The sequence below is a fragment of the Colias croceus genome, chromosome 8 (genome assembly GCF_905220415.1).
Source record: "Colias croceus chromosome 8, ilColCroc2.1".
Taxonomy (NCBI): Eukaryota; Metazoa; Arthropoda; class Insecta; order Lepidoptera; family Pieridae; genus Colias; species Colias croceus.
The window spans coordinates 1,093,052-1,118,569 of NC_059544.1; the positions used below are offsets into that span (position 1 = coordinate 1,093,052).

Here is a 25,518-nt window from a genome sequence, read left to right on the forward strand (position 1 = left end):
TATTCAATCAAAATGAATACGTAACATACGAGTGTATATGTTGAAAAGCTTACCTGTAATGCAGAAATGTCCTTCTCTATACTTGTGGGTGACACACAAATACGAAGACTTATGGGCAGTGTATGCAGCGCTTGTCTCAATGCGAGAATGTCTTTCCATTGTCCTGCCAGATCTTCTAACAACTTGTCACAGTTTTCTGTCGCTCTCTCGACGACATCACTGCCCAATCGTTCTGCTGCCTCACATTCTTCCAAAGCTAATCGAGCACGCCGTTGTCCCTTTTGAACGCGAGCGATGCCGGCTTGCACTTGTACAATTTTCTCTTTAAGTAACATACTCCTTTCTAATTCTTCAGCTATTTGATCATCCAATATTCCTGACTGCGATAGAAGAGCGCCTAAACGTTCCGATTCTGCAGTTGGTAAAAGGCTCAGCCGACCGAGCTCATTTTGTATGCGGTCGATGCGTCTTGTCATTACTTGAAGCCTTTCAATGTAAAGATTCAGTTCATCTTCACTTTTAATGACACCTTTGAGTCCCTCTAGCGCTCCACGGAGTTCTCTTATTTCATCTTCCAGAATATTAAGTTTTTCACCCGATGTAACATCACGGTCCGAAATATTTTGAATGGCTGATGTGTGAATGTTGTTAATTCTATTCGATAAGTCACGCCATTTATCTTCAACTTTAGAGAAGAACTGACGTTGCACCATTTCATCTGATATGGGTAATATTTCTAATGCTTTTTCGAATTGGATACTGCATTCATTTTTAAGGTTGTTATGTACTTCATGTTGTGCTTTTAGTTCCCAGAAACGTCGAAGGTTACTTGTTGTTGTAATATTTTCTGGCGTTATATGTTCCATCTCTCTATTTGCTAAATTAATCCATCCTTCAATCCTGTTAATCAAATGGTCATATGTTAACCAATTTTCCTTGAAATCGGTAATCCTTATCAACCAAAAGTCGATATTTTCTTGCAGTTTTAACAATGTTTCAAGAGCTACAGAACATTCAGATTCTAGTCCAGGGCAAACAATTAAGTTTTGAAGACCTTCAGTGATAGATAGTAGACGCAACATTTTTGCGTAATGGTGAGAAACATCAAGGCTGATTGATTGATACAGATTGATATATTGTTCGTGATCCATCGATGTTACGTTAGTGAGATCAGGAATTCTCTGTTCTGCTACTCGTAACCATTGAAGTTCTTCTTTCATTCCTTGATCGAGTACACTCCATCTCGAAGCGGCTAGTGTCATTTGTTGAGCTCTACCTGCCGCTCTATCTATGATCGTAGTTGCCCTGTCATGAAGTGAATGATGCAAAGATGCGTATTTAGCTCTTGTCTCATTATCCAAATTATCTTCTAAAGATTCAAGGATGGCTCTACAATGACTAAGATTTACGAAGAATTTCCTGTGTTTTTGTATCTCTTCATGAAGGTGATCTAAGTTGGATACAATTATTTTACCATCCAGTAAAGCTTCCGCAACGTCAGTAATTTGGCCGAAATCTTGCAATGTTTGCTCATACTCTTCAGCTAATGAAGTTAGTTGTAGGAGACGATCCCGTTCAATATTGATGGTGTTTTCAATATGTTTCGTATCTTCATCGCATCTATATAATTCTGACGGACATTCTATTTTCGGATGCGTTTCGAGTAATGTACGGTATGTTTTAAACATTTTCCTAACATTATTTAAATTATCAACGTTATCTGTTTCCATTTGATCTAATCCATCCAATTTTTGAGTTGTGGGCATTTCTAGAACAATTAATTCTTCTAATTTCGCTTTCATTCTACCAACAGATTGGGTCAATAATTCTACATCTTCTAAGAATTTCAGCCACTCTTCCTCACTTTGTTTGACCTTTGTCATACTTTCATTGCTTAAATGACTTACTGCGTTCATTTGGCGTGTTAAGGTTTCAATTAAAGTGACAATTTCTTCATGAACTTCTGTTACGTATATTATTTCTTTAAGATGTTGTACATGTTGTTCTAAATCTTTTACTCTTTGAGCTTCATCAATTACTTTTGACCCCGAAGAAATAGCTCCATGTATTTTGTATTGTATTTCTTCTAACCAAATGGATATGGTTTCAATTATAACGATAACATTTTTTTCTACTTTATTGGGATCTTTATTTTCAATTGCGTTTTTAACTTCCTCTAATTTAGAATTGACCACATGATCATATGATTTTTCCACAGAAGCTTCAATAAGAGCTACACTCATGGAATCCTGTGAATTCTTTTGAGGTTCATATGTAGCCTGTGTACGTTTTTCAAGACTCTCCAGTAATCTTGCTTTTTCCGACTTTGGTTCATGCAAAGTCTTACTAGGTGATGGTGATTTAGATTTGGATCTCTGAACTACATCTGAGTAAGTGGGTCGGGACTGTGCAACTAGAGATTCCTGACTGGCTGGCACTGTTGAAGGTCGGATTTGGGCGATGCCTTCATCTGTAGAATAACTGTCTTTGCTAGATAAATCATCACTCGTCGGCGTAACTGACAACGCCAATTCTGCATTAATAGGATCAGACAAACTTTCAGGGGATTTTAGCGGCGATTCTGCTTTTCTCTTCGGTTTCCTCTTTCTTTGTTTATGTTTATCGCCCAAAATTGTAAGTGAGTGCTCTGCTATTTCACGCTCACTATCAAGGAAATCGTTTGTGGCTTGAGGAATTGAAATCTGTGCTCTTAAATGAACCTCATAGGGCTCATCCGTGGATGTGGAAATTGAATCCTCTGAATATACTCTAGGTGAAGTTTGCTGAGTGGAGTCAATTGTTACGACACGTTTGTCACCATCCCTTGTAGTTTCAGGTATTGGTTCAGTTACTCTTGGTGTTGTTTGCTGACCTATTTCTACAGTTATGAGACTTTCTGTCTTCTCGAGTTCTAAAGGAGGTATTGGTGATGATAGTGTTTCTTCTTCACGTGGAGTAGTTTGTTGCACAGCGTCGACAGTGACCACTTCATTCTTAGAAATTTCGATGACGGGTTCATTTTCAGTTCTAGGAGAAGTTTGTTGGGATGTATTTTTCACGTCAATTTGATCGGATATTGTAGACTTTTCTTCTTTGCTGACAGGCATCACAATATCCAACTGTTGAGTAAGTTCGGATTGAGTAAATGTACTGATCATTGGAACTTCAGGTGTTTGAATACTTATATCAGAAAGTTCTACTTTTTCCACTGGCGTAGTGCTAGTCTCCTGATCAACGATATCTTGTTTTACAGTTTGAATAGTAGAATCAGTTGTTTCTATATTAATTTCAGTAGATTTCTCATCAGACTGTACCTGTGGGGTTGGGGAAGTTTGTATTTCTCGGGTATCTGTTTCTTTTTTCGATGATTCAACACTTGGCTCAATTGGTGATGTTTGTGATGATTTTTCATCTGGTATTGAAATGTCTCTTGGAAGAACTTGAGTTGTAGCTTCCAGTTGAATTTTTAATTCTGGAGTTTCTGTTCTACTTGTTTGTACATGAATGTCAGAGAAATCTACATTTTGTGCCATACTTTCGTTAGTCTGAGTATCTACTTCTTTATCTTCGGTGGGTGTTGTTTGTACAATCACTTCAGATACAGGAGTCGGAGACGTTTGTAGCACTGTGTCAGCCATTTCTGGTTTTTGAATTGTTTCCAACCTTGGCTCATCTCTTGGTGATGTTTGCACAGAATATTCTTGAGTAGGTACTTCTTCAAACACCGGTACTGGGTATGTAACAGTGGTTGTAATATCTTCTTTCACTGATTCTGGGCTCAAACCAACACATTCTTCAACAATTTTAACAGTACTAATATCAGAAGTTTCACTTATTGTATGGTATGACTCTTCCTTGGGTGATATTGTTGTAATTTCTTGACCGGTTAAGGGAGATTCTTGTGTTACTGGAGATTCTGCTACAACAACAGGCTCAGGCAGCCGTTTCTTGCCTTTCTTACCTTTTACTTTCTTTTCGATTATAGGTTCTATGACTTCAACGGGTGAGGTAACGGTTGTTTCATCTTCCGTTGATGTCTGTTTCGGATACAAAGTTTCTTCGCTAATTCTATGAGATTTACGTTTCTTTTGTTTTTTCTTAGAATCCGCGGTCACATTTGCGTCCAAAGATGTATCTTCAGGTTCGTATCCTATTTCATTAACTGATTTTTTAGTTTGAGACTCTAAAGATGAATCTGGTTCAACTTGTGTGTCTCCTATTTGAGATTCTATCAAATCATTAGAAGGCTTAGGAGAATCAATAGGCGTTGAGGCTGGCAATTCAACATAATGACTTAAAGACGAACTTTCTGTGTCAATAATACTTTTATCAGTTTCAGTGTGAGTCTCAGTATCAAGAGATTCACTTTCACTAGTAGGCCGTTTATGTTTCCTCCTCCGCCTTCGTTTTTTATCTTCTTTATCAACTTCTTCTTTTATCTGTTCCTCCTTATTTACACCTGCAACATCTTTAGTACTCACAGGACCATCTTTAGTAATTTTAACCTCACTAGGTAGATCAACTTGAATATCTTTTTTCACTACATGTGTTTCTCCAGATTTCGTCTTATCAAAGGATACATTCAATTCCATTTTAGGGTCAGTATCCGTAGATATTTTCGATTTTGTAATAGACATAGAAATATCAATATTTTCTGTAGATTTTGTTGGTTCTGCCAACATTTTATCAGTTTGGGTCAATTTTTCAACCAAAATATCGGGCTGAGGGATATCAACATGAACATTTTGACGTTCTGCATCAATAAACATGCAAACATTTTGTACAATGTCCTTTGGCATGGGTGAAGACGCAACAGATGTTGTTAACAATTGCGCTTCTGGTGAGTCTTTTTCATAATTTTCTTCAAATTGAGCAATATACGAAACCCTTGGGCTTTCCGGTTTTTGGTTCAAATCAGTTTCAGAAATAATATTTTCTACCTTAGGTGTTTCAACGTCTATTGGCATGGGGGAAGGTAAAGATTCTAATTTAATTTTTTGAACTTCTGTAGAAGATGAGACAGGTGAAGGGTCGTTATCTGTTTGTAAGGTTATATCATCTTTTTTATTTGCATTGTCCATAATATTTTCATCTCGTTTTATCGTCATTGTTTCTTCACCCACTGCTTCGATGAATTGTGATGGATGTTGTTGTATTTTGTCTGCACTTGTCGAATCTAACTTTGACGTTTTTGTATCAACTACTTCTGTTAATTTAGTTGGCACATTTTCAACAGACTTATCAGTTGAAATAGTTAAGGACTTATCAATCTCTTTTTCTGTTACAATATCATCTGATTTTGTTGGTTTATCGTGTATTGGAGATATAATATCTAAGGTCTCAGGCAACAAATCATCTTGTTTTAGGTTATTTTTACCTTCACGAAGCTGGTTATTTGATTCTTCAGTGATAAATTGTCTATTTACATCCATTTGTATGAAACGATTCTGTTGTGGTTCGTCGTTTAGATCTTTAGCCTTACCATCGACGTCACTGCTGCTCAACTTTTCCTCTTCAGTTTTTTCTATAATTTCAGGAATTTGTACTAGTTCGGGTAAAGTTTTGTCTTCCTGCGATTCCACCACACGTAATTTCTCATTATTTACATTGATCTTATCGTCCTTCAAGGTTGCTGCAGCTGCTATTGAAGTAGTTTGAATTGATGTTTCTTCGGGAGCTTTTATATCTTGAACTGATAACTTGGGTATCACGCTTTCACTCTCTATCAAACTTCGTGTCATATCAATAATATTTTGATGGCCAAGTTCAACGACCTTTGGTATTTCTTCAGTAACGCTTGTCGTTACTTCTTGAGTAGTTATAGATTTCGCCATATCTTTTTCGGCGTCTGTTGGTTTCGACATGGATACATCAATTTGAGTAGTTATTGTTGAATCGGGAATGTATTCATCACCGTCGTCTTCAATTACTTTTTCTGTTACATGCTCTTTCCCGTCAATAATTTCTACATGTCGTATGATTCTTATACGTTTTGTCTTAAGTCCTTCTTTTTGTAAAACATGAACTACTGAAGGATTATTTTCAAGTGTCAATTGATCTTCTGGTTTTTCAATAACTTCTTCCGTTACATACTCTTTTCCATCTATAATTTGTACACGTTTTATGATTATCTTTCTCTTCATAACTATTTGTGGCTGTTCTTGTTCAATAATTTCTACAGTGGGTTGATTGTCATATAATTCAACGACATTTGTAGGTTCTTTTTGCATAGTGTATTCTTCCGTTACTTTGTGTTTCCATTCGGTGTCCAACTTAGGTGAAATGTTTTCTTCCTTTGGTTTCTCATAGATTTCTAAATCTTTCTTCGTAACTTTTAAATCAACTTCATTGGATTTAGGTTGAAGGGGAGCCGGAATTGTTTCTTTGTTCTCATCTTGTTTTTTAACTCCCACTTTTGTCCCTAATTTTTTGGATAAATCATCAATTTTCTTAATGTCTTCAATTGTTTTTGTTTCTTTAAATTCACCTTTTGGTTGCTCGATATCTACATTCTTCTCTGATTTTATAGAATCGTGTTTGAGTTTTTCTGTGTCTTTGTCTTGTTTTTTCGTTTTTTTATCCACTTTTTCTGGTTTAGCGACACATATTTTTTCCTCTCCTTTTTTGATGTCATCTTTTGGTTGTTTCATAGATACAATTTCTTCAACCTTTGTTATCTCATCTTTTGCTTTCTTGATATCTACAATTTGATCTTTTTCTTTAGGTTTATCATCTTTTACAATAGGTATGTTGTCTACGTTTGCACCAGCTGTTTGTAATTCTATAACACCAGGTTCTGCTTTGCTCTCACGTGTTGTTACATTATTTTCAACGTGGATACCTTTAGTGATAACTTCAACGTCATCTTGACTCTTTTCAGTAACATCGGGTGTTTCAGTGAATTCAACTGCTTTAGTAATATTTGGCTCTACGGATTTTAAGGGTATTTCTACATTAGTTTCACGAGAAACTTCATTGTCATTTGCACTTTTCATTAATGGCTTTCTTTCCCCCGTTGTTGAAGCTCCTTTGCTGAGTGCAGTGTGGTCACTTTCACTTCCTAGCAAACGTTTTGTGATATCTATAATATGTGTATCGGGAGAGGTTTCCACTACGATACCTGTAGGTGCTTTTGGTTTTTGTTCTTTATCTCGAGTAATTAACGCATCACTTGCTTCAAAGTTTTCAGGAACTTTTTTCGCATCTTGAAGAGAGCCATGCGTTTCACTTTCAATTAATGTTTTTGACGAGTCAATTGTTTGAGTCCTATTATCATAAATGGGCTCTTCTAGAGGCAAAGTCACGATACCTGTGTTCTCAACATCACCTTGCAAATATTCATGTTCTTGGGGAATTTGAGACGGTATTATATGCGCATTAATATCGGTGGTTATCGTTGAAGTTGGTTCGTATTCATCACCTGAGTCTTCTATAACTTGTTCGGATACATGTTCTTTACCGTCAATAATCTGCACATGCCTCACTATTCTTATGCGTTTAGTTTTTACGCCTTGTTCCTGTAGAGAATGACTAATTTTTGGTTCCTCTTCGATTATTTCTACATCATCGGGTTCCTCAATTACTTCTTCAGTAACATGCTCCTTTCCATCAATAATTTTAATATGTTTTATAATACGTTTTCTTGTTCTTGTTATTTTTCTCGTTACTTTTTGTACCACAGTAGACACATTTACGGAAGATAATTGCATAGTAGAGTCAGAGTATCCACTAATTTGGTGTATTTGTTCCGTAGCTAGTTGATTATTATCAGTCTGCACCGTGGGTTTCTCTTCAAACAATTGAATTGTTTCTCTTGTAGTTGTTTCGATATTTGCTTGAGGTGAATCAGACATACTTTCTTTTTGGATAAATTCTTTGACCAAGTGTTCGAGTTCCGACTTTTCATCGATGGGCTGTTGTTTTTCGTCGTCATTTTCTTCTGAAGGTTCAGTAATGACTGGTTTAGACTGTTCTTGGTCATTTTGGTCGCGTTGTGGTGATTCACGAGGTAATTGTTTGTCACGTGAATCTGAACGTTTTTCTATATCATCGTCGCCTTTATCATCCGGCTCTTCTACTTGTACATAAGATCCATCCTTAACGCTGATGGAAACTCTAGGTATTTCTTCTTCAGTTATTTCAACATTGTCTGGTTCATCGATTACCTCCTCTGTCACATGTTCTTTACCATCAATAATTACAACTCTCCGAATAATACGACGACGCGTCTTTACTATTCGTTTAGTCACTTGTTGAACAACGGCTGTGACGCTAGATGAAGATGTCTGTATATGCGGTTTGATTTCACCTTCAGCGATTTGCAGTATATCATCGGGCTTAAAACCTTGTTCTAACGATATTAACATATCTGGTTTAGATGTGAATTCTTGAATTGTGACTTCTCCACCGGGCAAGCCAGATACAATTTCACCTCCGTATGTTTGATATTGTATAGTTTGCACTCCGCCATCGCCTAAAGTAGTAGTAGTAGACCCTTTATCACCTCTCATAGTTATTTGTGAGAAAGTTTGTTCTTGTGGAACAGCATCACTCGAAAGTATTTGTGATCTCTGTTCCTTATTGTGAATGATCTGTTGTCGAGTTACAAGAGTTTTCCTGACCTTCTTCACAATTATTCTCTTGGTACCATCAGCATCGACAACGACTTCTGTTGTAGTCTCATCAGGTTCTACCATAACTGTTTCAAACGATTGGGGCAAACTATGGGTTATATTTAGGTTCGTGTCTTTATGTAAATCAGAATCTTTATAATCAGCGCCCACAACAAGAGATTGTTCATTCGTGGTATATTCTCTATAAACTGGTTTACTTGCAATTTCAATAGTTTCATGACCTTCAGATATAGTTTTTCTGATGTGAATATTTTCAAGCATTTCTTTTTCTTCTGATTTCGGTTCACTTGTTTGAACCTCAATATCTTTTGGTGGTTCACATGTTATAGAAACGTCATGTGTTGATATCGGGTCAGGTTGACATATAACAGATTTATCAGTAACAGAAGGTTTATCTGACATTAAACTTTGTCCAGTTTGTGTTTCAATTGTTTCAGTTTCTTTGATTTTAGATGGTGTAGGTTCTTTAATTTCAGTTTCAACTTGTGTAATATGGCTTTCTTGTACGAAAGGTTCCTCTGTAATTGGTTGTTTGTCTAATTTTGATTCTACATCAACTTCACGTGGTGAAACAACTTCTTCTGGCATTGAAGTTGAGTCAATTGTCCTATCCGTTTGAGATATATCCTCTTCAATAACATCATGTACACTTCTAATATGCATCAATATGTCTCTTAACCTTTCTATCTCATTAATGACTAGTTTTCTTGTTTTCTCTAATGTATTTTTCGTAATATTTAATTTCTCTTTCATTTGACTAGAATCATCACGAATTATGATACAAATAGACTTTAAAATTATTTCATATTCTTCATATTCTCTAATATAACGTTCATATATTTCAATGTAACGTAAAATAGTTTCCTCCGTTAATATTTCAGATTGTTGGGTGGACTCCTTTAGCTCTTCGTTAATAGTTTCGAGCCAAGCATCTAATTTACTTATCTTCTGTTTTTGTTCTTCTACTTCTTCGTTTTGCCTTTCTAATTCCTTTTTAGCGTCCTGAAATACAAAGATAAATTGTTGAATGATAGTTTACCATGAATGAATGAATATTAAAAAAATAATTAGTTGAAATATACAAATATTTAATAAAAATAGTAAACCAAAAAAACAAAACATAATAAAAAAATACAAGTTACCTTTCTTACCTGGATGGTGACCAGACCCTGGCGGGCTTGAACCAGCAACTTAGCAATCCTAGCTTTCATAACAATGAGATCCTTTAATAAAGTTTGTACTTCTGCCTCTTGGCGGAATTCCATGACTTTCTGTTCTAAAATATCGGCCGCTTCTTGACACTTGACTAGAATCGATATTCCCTCCTGAAAATGTTTAGTAGTTCCATATTATTTTATTGTTTAAGCTCAGAGTATACTAGGATAGGAAGGATAGTATACTATGAATTGAATGTAGAACCCTTTTTTTGTGTTTGTGACAAACATTGAATTATCAAGCAAGATACATCTCATGATAATGTTTACAATGTCTACGTTTTTCATACTTTATTTGCTTAGGTATTATGACTAACGATGACCGCATTAATTCTGTGAATATTGTTTTATTTTATACGCTTATCGGAAGTAATTATTTGGATTGTTTTAAATGAAGTTTTATACATTTTAAATAAGAAGCCTTAAAAATTATCAAGAGCCTTACCGAAAAGTTCTAATAGAAAACTTATTAAATAAAATCATGTACAATTTCATTATTAAAGACGGATTAAAAATTTAATTATTTCTTGTGGCTAATAAAAATAAATTAATTTAGATTCATTATGAATAAAATCATAAAACAATAAGTTTCACGACACATTATTTTTAAAGAGATACCTTCACACCAAATATTCACAAAAACAAAACGATAAAACTCACAAACTTCCATCAATATTTCGCATAAGATCGATTAAAACTTCGATTCGTTTCGACATTCGGTTTCGATTCACTCGCGTCTCTTCAGAGTTTCGCGAACTAATGCCCTACTGGTTTGTGCCAAACAAAACTCGAATATTATTAACGCAGTGTCGTAATTGTTATGTAGGTACATGACATCATCCAACAGGGAATAATGCAGCCTGCGACAACATTGCTAATTCGCAACGAGTTGATGACACGAGGTAAACATTTGTCAACGCTGATAAAGCACTGTGATTCATTAATCAAGATCATATAAATTTGAAGGTCATAATTATAAACATGGTTGGATTCTACAGCTAAATTAGTTTCATTTTTCAATGTTGGAACAGTCACGTAATAACGTGTAGTTCTATCTATTTGTGACCTTACTTTAAGAGACGATCTATCAGATCTATCAGATATACTTTATCCTTTTTAATAATTTAATTATGTCGCTAGATCTACAGAACTAACATATCTGAAAGAAATCGTAAAATAATTTGAGACGGAAACTACTTAAGGTACATATTTGATGTCACATCAATAAATAAACTACATAAAATTCAGGGACATTTCACTTGTAATAATAGATGAAATCATTATAATAGGAAATGAATACAATTGTATATCCGTCGATGATGCTGTATACGATATTTACGTATCTGACGTAATAACCATGAATTCTAGTTTTGTTTAGATAGAGGCTCCATGATTGCGTATGGTCACTAAAGTAACTCACAAAGCGATGGTATTACATTTCATAATAATGATATTAAATGATCGTTTATGAAACACCGGTAATCGGTTTTATATAAAGCAAGTCAAGAGTTAAAATGATCCATCAAGATGCCAAACCATCTAATATAAACAACGGGAAACATAAATCAAACCTAATGGCTTTAAAGCTCATACATAGTGTACGAGAATATAACAGAATAGTAAAGGACGCGAAAACTATTAGATTATGAATATTCGAAAAATATTTTTACGAAAGTCTGATGTATAAAAATGCATTGGTCATTTTCGTTGATATTATTACCATGTATCCATGTATCACAAATTGATGAGAATTTTCGTGATGACATCATAGGTATAGTTAATTCAGAATTGAAAGCAACATTTCGTTTCAAGACTGAAATAGCTGGCATGAGAATAGGGCGTGCGAGCGAGTTTTACGAATGATACGCTCGTCCTATTTTAAAATATAATGAGTTACGTCAACATTTGGAAAGGATTATACGTTTGGGAATTTTACTTGAATAAAAAAATTATGATATAAGGCAAACCTTACCTTAAGACCCTGTTCCATAGCGTCCAGACTTTCATTCGGAAGATCCGATAGATTAGCCTGAACGATCTTCACTTCTTCAAGCAGTGTTTCAATATCGTTAGATAACTCATCCTGAGAACACAACTCTATATTAGCCACACTCGATGCAACGGTACGGTGACGTGGGATTAGCGCATGCCAAAATAGATGCCAAGATAATGTGCAGGGCAAATTAATGTTTACACTGAATGGATGCGAACGTAAAGAGGCTCAAATGTGTCTCTAAAACGGATTATAACCGCACTAAAAGGGATTTTCATGCATGAGTATGCACTAATTATTATTAAAATTTTGGCAATGTTTAATCCACGTCGAAGGACCAAGCAGACGAATTCCACAAACTGTGAGCGATGTTAACAATATTTTCATATGAAAATATTTACATTTAAATAATGATATCGGTCACAGATTGTCACAAACTTACACACAACATCGAGACAACGAAAACAACATTATTTTATTATTGGCATGACATGCGATTTCACGCGAGTTTCATTCCGTTAAACATCAAAATTCAGGCTTAAAACAAAAAGTGTGCTGTATTGTATTGTTCAGTCACTGAGACCAATATATAGTTCGCTTTAATTCATTAAAATTTGGAAAATAATTGAATTTTCTTAATATATAGGTAATAAAAGTAACGAAAGCCGATTAATAGTGAGTTATCTGCGGTGTGGTGTTTGCAAGCACCAACGAAAGATAAAGAGTACAATACTGCACACTTTAACAGAAAATAAAAAAGAAACTCATTCAAATTTAATTAAACACTGTTTGAAATATAAAGATATGTACCTTACTATGATGTTTTGAGAACATAGTTTATCAGAAAGTTACAAGCAGATCTGCTTTGTTTTTGGTTCATTTCATAAGGATTTTGATAAATAATCCTTTATTACTTCTACTAATCACAATTTTAAGCCCAAACTAAAGCATCTATAAAAATAAAAAAAGCGTCAACACTGACGTTCGTCTTGTAAAATCAAATTTGAATGGCAAAATCGAATTTTTGGGGTTTCTTGAATAATACAGAATTACCTAATAAAATAAAACAAGAATCGATACACTCATTTTATTTATTAATGCAAGAAAGGTAATAAATCGTTAATTGACTAGACATGACTAGAGTTATTTTATTGCACACAATGTAACAATTATGTAAATGCGTAGACTAGAAAAGCTTACAACGATTGCCAAAATTTGGCTCTACAAGACGATCGGCATATGACAAATTATTGTACAGATTCTTTGCTATGCGTGAAATTAATATTTTTGTGGTAGTATCATGCCAAACATAAAAAATAAAATTGAAAATTGTACAATACGACTGTAGATCAGTCACCTTGGTCGTCATCCGGGTTTCTTCCTCGGCGGGCAGCTCCTGTAGGGGTTCGGGTTGGGCGTCTGGTTCTAGGGTAGGGGTTGTTAGTGCATCCTCTGTGGTGTCGATACCTATTTGGGATACGTCTTCACTCCCTACTCCCAACAGAGAGTCGGTTGGGGTTTCGGTACTTAAGTAAGACGTTTGATCTTTCCAACTACAAATACCGCCGGGAAGATCCATCGAAATGTAATTCGAATCGAATGGAGAGCCACAAGATCCATATCGGTCTTTATCTTCTGCGTCAGAAGAATGGCCAGACCCACTACCGGGATCGCGATCCTTATCCTTTTTATCATTAACGTCGGTTTCGATTACTGTATCAGGAGTTTTAATTTTGTTTTGTTTTTGTACGAAATAATTACATTCGGCGTCATGATATATGTGTTTGTCGGTCCAAAACGAACGCTCATTATAAAGATTTTGTTCAAATGATATTAGTTCCGAGTTATCATCTAACTTTATACTTTCGATCTGAGGTACAGTTTCTTTTTCGGGCGCAATGTTTATTTCTTCGATCCCTACTTTAGAATTATTTTGTATAATACGTTTTTCTGCGTCATCTATATGACTTTTCTCTAGCCAGAAATTATCGAGTTTTAAATTAGCAATTGTATTAGTAAGAGAATCACGGTTAGTAGTTTCATGCACGGAATTCGATGTCTCAATATAGAGGTCTGTTTTCTTTGTGAGTATGCCTTCATTCGAGTCCTGTTTTTGAAGAGATTTAAAAGTGTTTGTTATCGGTGTCTCTACGTTTGATGTTGATTGAACGTTAATTTGTTGTGGCGATTTTTCCTTTTGCAACGTGTCTCTTTCTAATGATTTTTTACGGCTAATTTCAGCATGATGCTGGAAATCTTCAGGTTCTGGTGACGCAAGGGAAGGTGTAATATTTTCAGTTATTTCATCTTGTTCATCAAGTGATTCATTCGTATCCGCTAACTCTTTAGGTGTAATATCACTGATTACAGAGCAATCATTTTCAGGTAATAACATTTCCTCGATTTCTCTTTGTAAATCGGCCATTTTATACTCAAGAGACTGTTCTTCAGACATTTTGTCGATTGTTTTAAGATCTTGATATGTGTTCTTTGGTGGTTCATTTAATTCTTTGGAAATTATTTTCTGTTCATCTTTTTTAATATCTTGATAATTTGATTCTGGTTCCACATCTTTCTTCGTGGTAATGTTATCAGTTTGAACAACCACAATTGGTTGAGTTTCTGTTAATATATTTTCTTCTACACTATCAGAATTTGTTTGAATTTTAATCTCTTGATCAGAGCTTAAATCAACAGTGATTGTTTCAGTTAAATTACTTAAATCATCAATTATATTGGCATCCATTTTCCAGTATTGAGCATCGGAATAAAATCTGTCCTTTACAGGAGTTTGAATGGATTCTGGTGTTGAAAGAGGTGATTTGTGAATATCAATTACATTAACTGGTTCTTTCAAGGTTTCCGTAGGGCTGTCCATAGTGGTGACATCTTTCTCTATTGTCTCATGCAGTTCAGTAGCACTTTTCTTGTTCTTCTTCTTTTTCTTAGACTTTTTCTTACTTTCAACGTCTTCTGATTGAATAGGGGTGACATATTCAGTTTGAATAGTTTCAGTTGATTTCGTGATACGTTCCTTTTTCTGTTTTATTTCCTTATCTTCATTCTTTTCTACTTTGTGTTGCGGTGCTTTTTCTTTTGGTTTAGAACTACGTCCTTTTCTCACTTTTGGTGTGGACTCTTTTTCTTCTTCAGAAGGTACACTGCGAACAGATTCTTCCTCATCATTTTTAAGAGAATCTATAAGTGCATCAAATCTGTTTTCAGATTTATCTCGAGCAGTTGTTTGATGTGCTTTGGATACTGAAGTTGATCGAACTTCCCTTGATCGGGAACGCGATCTTCTGCTTCTCTCAACAGTAATAAATCCTTCAGAATCGATTTCTTTCTGTGTTTTATGATCGGAATCAGTCTCGTCGACTAAGATAATAGGAGCTTTGTGGTGAATATTACGTTCAGATTCAAACATCTCTGTTTTAAGTGCTGGATCAGGTACAGGGCAATTAGTAGCAACTATTTTGGCCCAAGAGTTAGCCGGTTCTATATCAGGGCTCTCTGCTGTATTTTCTCGTAAATTTGTACTTTCTACTTCTTGTTCAGATTCCGGTTTTATACTTTCACAAATCACAGGTTGATCTACATGTTTTTCAATGGGTAATAATCCTTCTGCCACGACTTCCGCATACGATTTATTATCATCCATCATTTTAATCCATATATTTTCTTGAATGTTAGTTGTTGATGTAAATGTTTCCTCAGTTAGTTTAGGGATATTTTCAACTATCGGTGTAGTTTCCTTTCTCTCCACTTTATGTTTTTCTTCAATTTTTTCTTGTGTTATTGGTTCAGTGTTTTTATTATATTTTGGCATACTAGCACTATCTTTTTCTTTCTCGATTTTTTCTTTGGTTACTATCTGCGTTTCTACCTTTTTCTTTTTATGGCCTAGGATAGATGAATATGATGGTGTTTTATTTTCCTCGGTATTGTGGGAAAACTTAGGGATTGAATCATTTTTATTTGTTAAAGGTATATTGTCAGTATGCATGGTTGGTATGGGTTGCGTTTCTTTTTGGACAGCTTGGTACATATATGATGGAGTAAATTCTGGCGCGTCAGCTGACAGATTAGAGAAGAAGGTATTGGGATAGGATGGCTTAAATTCTGGGATAGAGTCAATTTCAGGCAAGAGATCATGCAAACTATGTATAGGTGACTTTTCATGTCGAGTCGCGTCAGTTTTTGATTTACTATCAACTACATCGATATTTTCAATATTTGAACAAACCGTACTTATTTCATCCCTACGTATAGTTTCATGCGTATCGGTGGACTTAGATTGATCAGGTTTTATTGATTTAACTAGGTGATCTTTAATATCCGCCGAGATAGGAATAGGCTCAGAAAACTCTTTCTCCGTGTCAAAATCTTCTGATTGTGTAGTGATTATTTCGAAGTCTTCTTCAATATCTAAAGTTATTTTATTATCTTCTGGAATTTGACTTTCAACCGTAGTTGTATAGGTTTCAGTGCTTATAACGTTTGTTGATTTTTCATCTTCTTTAATATTTGTACTTTCATCGAATTGAGAATTTTGATCGGGTTCAGTCACGTCTTCATTTAAGTTTTGTGGAGCTGGTATAATCGTTACATCCTCAATTGTGTCATCGATTAATTTTATGGCATTTTCAACCAATTCTATTGAACTAGTTTCAAGCACATTCAGATGCTCAAATTCTTGGTTTTCGACAGAATTTGTTTCAGTGTCATTGAGTTCATTAGTGCTATTATCAACGCTTGTTACCAAATCTACAATAATAAATTCACCGTTGTCAACTTCACTCATGACCGTATCAGGTTTAACATCTTCAACGAAAGAATTATCATAGGTTTGCGGTAATGTGGTAGATACTTTTATTGTATCTAATTTACCGAATACCATGTTTACAAGAGACCCATCAGAACCTTCAGCTTCATTCATAGTAGATATATCTCTAAAATTATCCATGGTATCCTGCTTGACATCAATTTGTGTAGCGGTATCTAAAGATAATTCCAATGGAGCATCTGTAATGCGCGAATCTTCAACGTTATACTTTTCTCCCTCATTTTGTTTAGCTTCAAACGTATTGTCACATTCCTCACGTATGAATTCTTTTTCGAAAGTTTTGTTTTCTTCAAGAGTAGATACAATACTAACTACATTTTCATTAAATTGAATATCTTTTGATTGGGATTCATCGACTGAATCAAGTGTTCCTTCAGGAATATCTGATTGAGTTGTCTTAGGTGTAGATATAGAAGCTAATTTTGATTCAGCATCTTTTATTTCGTAATAATTAAATCTAGGTACATCATCAACAATCGTACGCTTGTTAGAAACATCTGTATTTTCTTTGATATGCATAGTCTTGCTATTATTATCACGATCGTCATGAACTTGTATATTTTTGGGAGTTAATTTTTCATTAGACTTTTCCGTCTTGTCATCTGGTTTAGCAGCTGAAGGGATATTTTCACCCATAACCGTCTTGTCATCAACCTTACCAGCCGAAGAAACATTTTCACCTATAACCGTCTTGTCATCAGGCTTATCAGCCGGTGGGACAGTTTTAACAGATGGGATATTTTCAACAATGACCATCTTGTCATCAGGCTTATCGGCCGATGTTATATTTTCAACAATGACCGCATTTTCATCAATCTTATCTGCTGATGGGATATTCTCAACAATGACCGTCTTGTCATTAGGCTTATCGGCTGATGGTATATTTTCAGCAATAACCTTCTTGTCATCGATCTTATCTGCCGATGGGATATTTTTAACAGTGACCGTCTTGTCATCAGGCTTATCTGCCGATGTTATATTTTCAACAATGACCGTCTTTTCATCAATCTTATCAGCCGATGGTATATTTTCAACTTTAACCTTCTTGTCATCAGGCTTATCTGCCGATGGGATATTCTCAACAATGACCGTCTTGTCATCAGGCTTATCAGCCGATGGTATATTTTCAACAATAACCTTCTTGTCATCAGGCTTATCTACCGATGGGATATTCTCAACAATGACCGTCTTTTCATCAATCTTATCAGCCGATGATATATTTTCAACAATAACCTTCTTGTCATCAGGCTTATCTGCCGATGGGATATTCTCAACAATGACCGTCTTGTCATCAGGCTTATCGGTCAATGGAATATTTTCAGCAATGACCGTCTTTTCATCAGTCTGATCAGCCGATGGGATATTTTCACCTATAACCGCCTTGTTATCAGGCTTAGCGGCTGATGGGATATTTTCAACAATAACCTTGTTGTCATCAGACTTATCAGCCGATGGAATGTGTCCGTCCGTCAAAATTGTTTTTTCTATGACTGTCGAACAAGAGGCTAACAGTTTTTCTGCATCATTTAAATCGCTATACATAAATCGAGGAATTTCATACATAATTGTTTTGGTTCTTTCATCATCTTTAACACCCACGCTTTTCTCTTGATCGAGTACATTTTCATTAGAATTGATTGCTGAATCAACATCAATAACCTGATTATCAGCATCAAGCAAGTCTGCTTGATTTTTCAATTCTAAAGGTTCTACACTATTTTCTCTAGAAGACTTAATTGCAAGAAGTTCTTCACCTCGTTTGATATCTTGATAGTTATAAGTTGCGTTGCTGTCAAGAATATAATCTTTAATAATTTTTTCGGTCGTGAATTTATCATTGGGTGTCTCTGCCTGCGATCCCTGATCTCCTTGTATCAATTCTGAAGAAGTGTAAATTAAATCTCCAGTTTTATCTATTACAATATCATCATTCTTTGATATTTCGAAATCTTTTAATGATTTTACTAAGGTCAAAGCGTAAAGTTTTTCAGAATCTTTGATATCATGGTAGCTTTGTCTTGGAATATCTTCAATGAGATGTTTAATGTTTATATCTTCATCGTCAATAATTTTGCATAATGTTTCCGGATGTTTGTCAGATTTTTGATTTGATTTTATCTTTTTATCGTCTATGAAATGTGTTTCATCTGGCTCCATGGATGATTCTAATGGAATTTGTTTTACTTGTTCTTTCTTAGAACTGTTTATAACTCCTAAAAGTTTTTCAGAATCTGCATTTTCCTGATAACTGTAATTAGGACTTTCCAACATAACGTGCTCTTGCTTATTTAATATTGTACTGGAACATACATTATCATCAACTATATTAGTTTCAGGTAAATTTGTTTTCTTTTCCGACTTTTTCTCAACCAAATGTGTAGTTTCGGAATGATTTTCACTGATTTTTATCTGATCTAATATTTTTTCTCCTTCTAATATTGTGTCAGCTTCTTTTGGTTGTATGTTTTCCACAATATTACTAATTTCATTATTGTTTTGTAGGCTATCTAATTCCTTTTTCTTTAGTTCGTAATAATTATAATCCAGTTGTTCATAATCTAGATCAACCGAATAAGTTTTAACTTCATCCACTAATTCCTTATACGGAATCGTAATAATCTTTTCAGGCTGATGTTTTTTTCGTTCTTGAACTGATCCGAAAATTGCTTGTTCAAGTACCTCCTCAGAATCATAAACGAGCTTGGTATTATTTAAAATACTCTCAGATTCATTAGAATTTGAAGAATATCTTGTGTGTACTTCAGTTATATTTTCAGTTTCCATTTCTGGAGATTTATCTAAGAATGTATCATCAACTTGTAAATTCTCATTTTCAATTGTTTGTGATTGGTCAGCGACAGATTTGATTGACATTTCAATGTTTTCTTTTTGGTCAATAGTTTCTTTTATTACGTCTTTAATAACGGATGTTTGCTGTTCTTCTTCTTTTTGTTCAATTTTAATATTAATTTCATTATCAGGTGTTTGTATTTTGTCATTAGAAACGTCTTTACTATACACCTTGAGTGTTCTGATTGGCGGCAATTTCTTCTCTTCGTGTGTTATGAGATATATAGTATGTGTATCGACTTCTTGAGGTTCATATGTAGTTACTTCTTGAACAACATCGGCAATTTCCTTCAAAGGCTCAGTTGAGAAAAATTTATCATTGTTATTTTGTTCACCTTCTATATTAACAGAAATTAATTCTTCCTCATTTATATTTTGGACCATTTCCAACTTCGATTCTTTAATATTTTTACTTGTTGTTTCCACATTTATATTTGTTGTTTCTACAACCGAGATTGTTTCTTCAGGCTTAGTAGTGACGTTTTGCTCCTTAGTAAGCGACGATGACCTTAATTCTATTTTCTCTTTTTTTTCTTCTTTAGGAGTAATATTTTCGGGTATCAATAGAGAATCTGAAACTGCAAATTTCTCTATATTTTTGTCAGATTTCGTATTTTGAATCTTGCCAACATGGAAATCTTTTTCCTCCGTCATTTGGGGTGTACTTTCTACATCAGATACAATAGAAGATTCATAAAGTTCAAGAATAATTTCCTTATTATCTATCTCTTTTGTATCTTGAACTTGACATTCTTTTTCTGGAAGTATATCTACTTCTGTTGCTACTTGTTCATGTATTTCCTTTAGAGTATGTAATTTTTCTGTATCTATACTCAATGATGACTCTGGTATATTATCTTCCTCTTCCATTAATGCATTCCAATCCATTGTAATAAGACTTTCTTTAACAGCGTCTTTAACAATAATTTTTGGGTCTTTGTCAAGCAACTCAATTTTTTCAACTAATTTATCATCAGATTTGGTTATCTGTGATGATTCATCTTTTATATCGTTCTCAGTGGTAGATTTACTTTTCTTGGATTTCTTTTTCTTTTTTGTTTTTAACTCTTCAGGTTCTAACGGGTTTAATGTCGGTTCAGCTTTATATTCAGTCGAAGTTTCAACATATTTCTTACTTTCAGATTCTATTAGGGTTTGTGAAATAGTTTTTTCTTTCATTATCTGACATTTATTGTCTAATTTTGCTTGGGTTTTGAAAATTTCTTTTTCAGTATCTCTATCAATATCTTCTGCTTTCATCACCTCAGATTTTATCTGTTTAGACGGTTTTTTCTTTTCTGGTGGATCTACTTTTGTAACAGTTATATCAACAGTGTCTGTTGGAACTTCATGTATATTTTTAGTTTTCTTCTTTCTCTGTTTGGAAGAATTTTCTATTTCTTTTAACGCCTTTTCAATTTCATCTTCACTATCTTTAGACTTTTTAGGTTTCGGTTTCTTTTTATATTTCTTATGAGTAGTCTCCACGGCAATTTCCGAGTCCTCATAATCGCTTTTGTTGGTGGTCTCTGAAATATTGGTATTTGTATCTGATTTTACTATCTCTTCACTTTTTACATTCTCTATAATTTTGTGATGAATTTGAGGTATTCTTTCTGAAACGATCGGTTCGGGATTAACAGTTTCAGGCGTCTCTTCAAATTCTTGTACTTCAATAACTTTTCTAGACATTTTCTTTTTCTTTAGAGTCTGTACGTCATGTGATTTAGTCGGTCTTTTTTCTGGTGCTCTTCGTTGTCGAGGCATATCTCTAGACCGACTGCGCTGTGAAGGTCTCTCGCGTCTTTCCGATCTATACTTAGAGGATTCTCTGGACGGGACTTTATATTCCACAGGGGCTTGAGGAGCCTTCTCAACCTCTATGATAACTTCTTTTACCATTTCCACCTGCGCAACTTGGGGTTTCGGTAGAGACGTAATCGACTGCGTCGTAGCCTGCTTCTTCAGACCGAGAGCCAATATTTCCGCATAAGATAGATCTTGAGATCTATATTTGCCTCCGGGGCTGATCGATCGAGCTCGATCTACCGGCGGTTCCAATTCTACGATCGTCGGCGTCCTAACGGACTCCGCCTCTTTCTCTATTTGAGTAGGCTGCTGATAGTCCTGGGGGACTACGTCCACTATTTCTATCTCAGGCGTCTCAATATAACTCGGTGTCTCCAATACCGTATCGTAACGATCGTCGTCACCGGAATACATAACACTTTCACTGACATGACACTGTACGGTTTCACTGTAATCCACCCCGTCACTGGGGACCGGTGAGAACTGTCTCACTACACTATCACTGCGGGGCGGGCTCGCGCCGGGGCTTGGCATTCTGTGCGTGCCGTGCGCGCTGGGCTGGCGCGAGTGCAGCGAGCTGGAGCGCGAGCTCTGGCCCTTCACTATCTCGGCGTAGGTGGCGCCGGGCTGCAGCCAGGCGTTGGGCGGGGCTTGCGGGGCGGGTGGTGCGGGGGGCGCGCGGCGGAGGGGGGAGCGCGGGCGGCGGGCGGCGCGCGCGCGGGCGCCGCTCGACACGAGCACGGCTAGCGTGGCCGCCGGGTCCTCCTCGCCCTCGTAGAACGGGTCCAACTCGTAGACGCACCGAGTCAGCTCTTCGATACGCCGCGTGACCTCCTGATACGCAAGTACGGACATACAAGATTTAACATGGGTTTCGACGGGCTAACGGTGAAAGGGAGCGTGAAAAGAAAGACGGTGGCTGCGATATCGATCGTTTATATTTCGCATTCAATCGTGTGTGAATTTACAGTTATAATTATAGGAATATGTCACTAGAAATCGACTTAAAGCTAAAATTTTCGGGCGCGTCTAAGCGTCCCCGAGCGGGTCGGCGTCCGGCCCGCCGCGCTGCACTATCAGCTTGATGCGTTCGTTTCTCGCTTGAATTTTACTTTGGAGCGATTTTACTTTGTCTCGACATTCCTATCAGAGGACATCGGCAGACGAGTTAGTAAAGGTGCGGGAGGGAGAGACAACAAAAAAAATACATGAATTGCGTGATCGGTGGTAATATACAGGTGTATAACTATCTGTGCCACACAAGCTTCGTCCGATCGGAGCCTCGCGACTCGATAAACAAAACTAGAACGATCGCTAGCCACCTACTGGATGTACGGCGTGATGCGGGCAAAGAGAGGTTCTTACCTGTTGGTGTCTCAGCTTCGTGTCGGGGTCCCGCGGGCTGTAGTTGGGCTGCGCCGCGTGACGCAGGCGCTGCTCGGCGTCGAGCAGCTGCGCGCGCAGGCGCACGATGTCGGCGCAGTACGCCTCCACCTGCGCCAGCGCCGCGCCCAGCTGCGCAGCCTGCGCACTGGTGCGGGCACTGAGCGCGTCTAGAGCCGAGCCCAGCTCGCGCGCCGCAACTTGCACGCCCTTCGGCGAGCGGTTCTGCGACGCCACGCCCTCCGGCCCGAAGTGTACCTGCGGGCAGATGAACGGCATATTGACCCGGCTGGACAAAATAAACAAAAGTGCCACAGTAGCCAAAAAATTCGAAATGAAACAGTGACCCGACAACCAAACTATAGCGACGACAAAGTTGAAGGACGGAAACCATCACCAGAAAAAAGCGACTACGACCCGATACTCGATGATCACTCACGTTGAGTTTCTCGACTGCGTATGTAATTTTCGTCTTTTGCGTTGATATGTCATTGATGAGTTTCTCTCTGTGAGCGAGCCTGTCTCTGAGAGGCTTTTTCACGGTTTGTGGAGCTTCTAGAGTTCTCGTAGTGGCCTCGATCCAATGACCGACATCCTTCAATTTCTTCTCGCATCTCTCCCATTCCTCTGCTAATTCTTGTAAGAGACCGTTCTGCAAAATAAAAATAAACAAAAAATTTATAGTAAGCCGCAAACTATTGCCCGGTTGTATGTTCTCGAATATAGAAAATAACACACAGTCTTAGCCAATTTCTTTTCTACATCGACTGTCGCATTCTCGGCCGCCTCCAGTCTAGAAGGTAAATCTCCTGGACTCGTGACGCGTTCGATCGCTTCAATTTCTTTGGCCATGTCTGCTAAATTTTTAGCCTGTTGCTTGCAACTCTTAAGGGCATTCTGAAAAATAAATAATCTGTATTAGTAATTGAAATTCTGAAAAATTAATAACGTCATTATTATCCTTTTATTATTTTACCCCATATTCAGTCTGTTTTTGCTGCGCCTCCTGCAAGTCGGCCAAAGGCAACGGCCGCGCTAGGAAAGCACGCTGTGTTTCCACCCAAAGTAGGACCTTCTCCAGTAAAGCAAGGAACCGGGCCACCGCATCGCAAGCGTCCTCGACGGCCGCTTGGCGCGCCTCGAGTTCACTGCACACAGCGCTGAACTGTTCCGATAGTGCCGTAACAGTCGATTGTATTAACTGCCGTTCGCCGGCGTCCCTGCTTCCTTCAACGATAGCGCGCGCATTGCGCGTCAATCGTTCCATGCGGTCGGCGATACTTGGAATTTCAGATCTGGTCGCCACGAGACGTTCTTTGTAAGGTTCCGGAGGAAGCGTGCGCTCCCTGGCGGTGAGCTCTGCGGCGCGCACCCACGCTTGCACGCTCTCAACGTCCGTTGCGTATTCGGTACGCGCTGTCCGCGCGCGCTTCCATTCCCTTTCCTTCTCCTCCATGGCGGCGGCTAAAGCTTCTGCTGATAATTCTAAAGCTGACAATTCCTGCGCGACGTCAGCCGGCGCCGAGCCTCCGTATCTTTTACGACTGTCTTCCGTGAACGTCTTTGTCTTATCGACTAGATCGGAAACTTGTTTGGCCAAATCGCGCACACCGTCCGCGTCGTCCTCCCCGTACACGTAGAAGGTCCCGACTTTAGCGATGTAGACTTCGATCTGTTGTCTGAGTTTCTCTATGTTCTCGGACACGCGATCGAATTCGGAAACAATTTCGTCTATCTCTGCGAGTCTCGCCGCAAGAGTCTGTCGTAATCTGAAAAGAAAAATAGCAGCGTTAAATATGCACGTATAGAGCGTCCGCGGAGTTTCTAACTAATGTGGAAGAGCTGCCAAAAGTCGACGAAAATAATTCGTCGGCGCGGCGTGACGCGGTGTGACGCCGCAAGGTCGCGCCGGCTGCACCGTACCTATTCGTTCGTGGCAGCGGCTAGCGGCGATCCGCTCGCTATGCTCGCCCGTCGCTCAATGAACCGAGTTATACATTCGACTGCCGCGTCTAATTTTATTTTACGCGATCTAATGACATCAGCTGAAATTTTCGCTGCACCAATGTTTACGTTTTGCGCCGGCATATGGCTCTAACGTGCCGACGTTACGCGGCCGACCTTGCGCGGTGCTCGACAAGTGAACTGATAAATCCATTGCGCAACGTTTAGGACATGCGCTAGTGGCCACCCTTGCCGGCCGGCGCCGCAGTGTGGGCGAGGTAAACATTTATAAAACGCATGCCAAAATGTAACGCTTGCGAATACTAAAATCGCCACATTTCCGAAACATAATCAACTCACGTATGACTCACTGGATATAAATAGACGTCGAACCATTCCTCGTCGCGATTAGGTTATGTTCAATTCGATTCGCATTGCCGTATGGAATTTAGATGAGGGCTGTAATTATTGGCGAGGGTGAAAAACGTTTTCCGCATTGCACGTGTTGCGAGCCCTGCGCTGAGAAACGGCGAATGTTCTATGTATAGCGCGGAGTCGGCTCCAGTTCACACTGCAAGGCCCTGACCCATAAAGTGCGGAGTACGCGTGCGCGATGCGATCCGAAATAGTCGAGCGGTTTGAATACGTAACGATTACAGACACCCCCCTGCCTATGTCTGGAAACGCGATCGATTGAAAATCAACCCTAGGCGACAGTGGATATACTACATTATTACATGAACGCGATATGTTTAAATCCGAGATTCGCCACATTTATTAGATGTAATTAATGTTTAAGATATAGTACGAATTTGTTTCCTGCATTATGATTATGTGATCGTTCAT

The 25,518-nt window shown here is 37.5% G+C and overlaps 1 protein-coding gene across 1 annotated transcript in view; it reads right to left on the reverse strand.

The window, feature by feature from the left end:
- LOC123693675 (nesprin-1-like) overlaps positions 1-25,518 on the reverse strand; it is a 143,640-nt gene that overhangs the window by 28,872 nt on the left and 89,250 nt on the right. Inside the window, exons 32-39 of the mRNA XM_045638869.1 lie at positions 23,705-24,497; positions 23,467-23,625; positions 23,168-23,380; positions 22,711-22,986; positions 13,198-22,179; positions 11,820-11,930; positions 9,776-9,958; positions 54-9,635 (exon numbers count right to left, since the gene is read on the reverse strand). Of these exons, the coding sequence (XP_045494825.1) occupies positions 54-9,635; positions 9,776-9,958; positions 11,820-11,930; positions 13,198-22,179; positions 22,711-22,986; positions 23,168-23,380; positions 23,467-23,625; positions 23,705-24,497 (20,299 nt within the window). The remainder of the gene's footprint in view (positions 1-53; positions 9,636-9,775; positions 9,959-11,819; positions 11,931-13,197; positions 22,180-22,710; positions 22,987-23,167; positions 23,381-23,466; positions 23,626-23,704; positions 24,498-25,518) is intronic.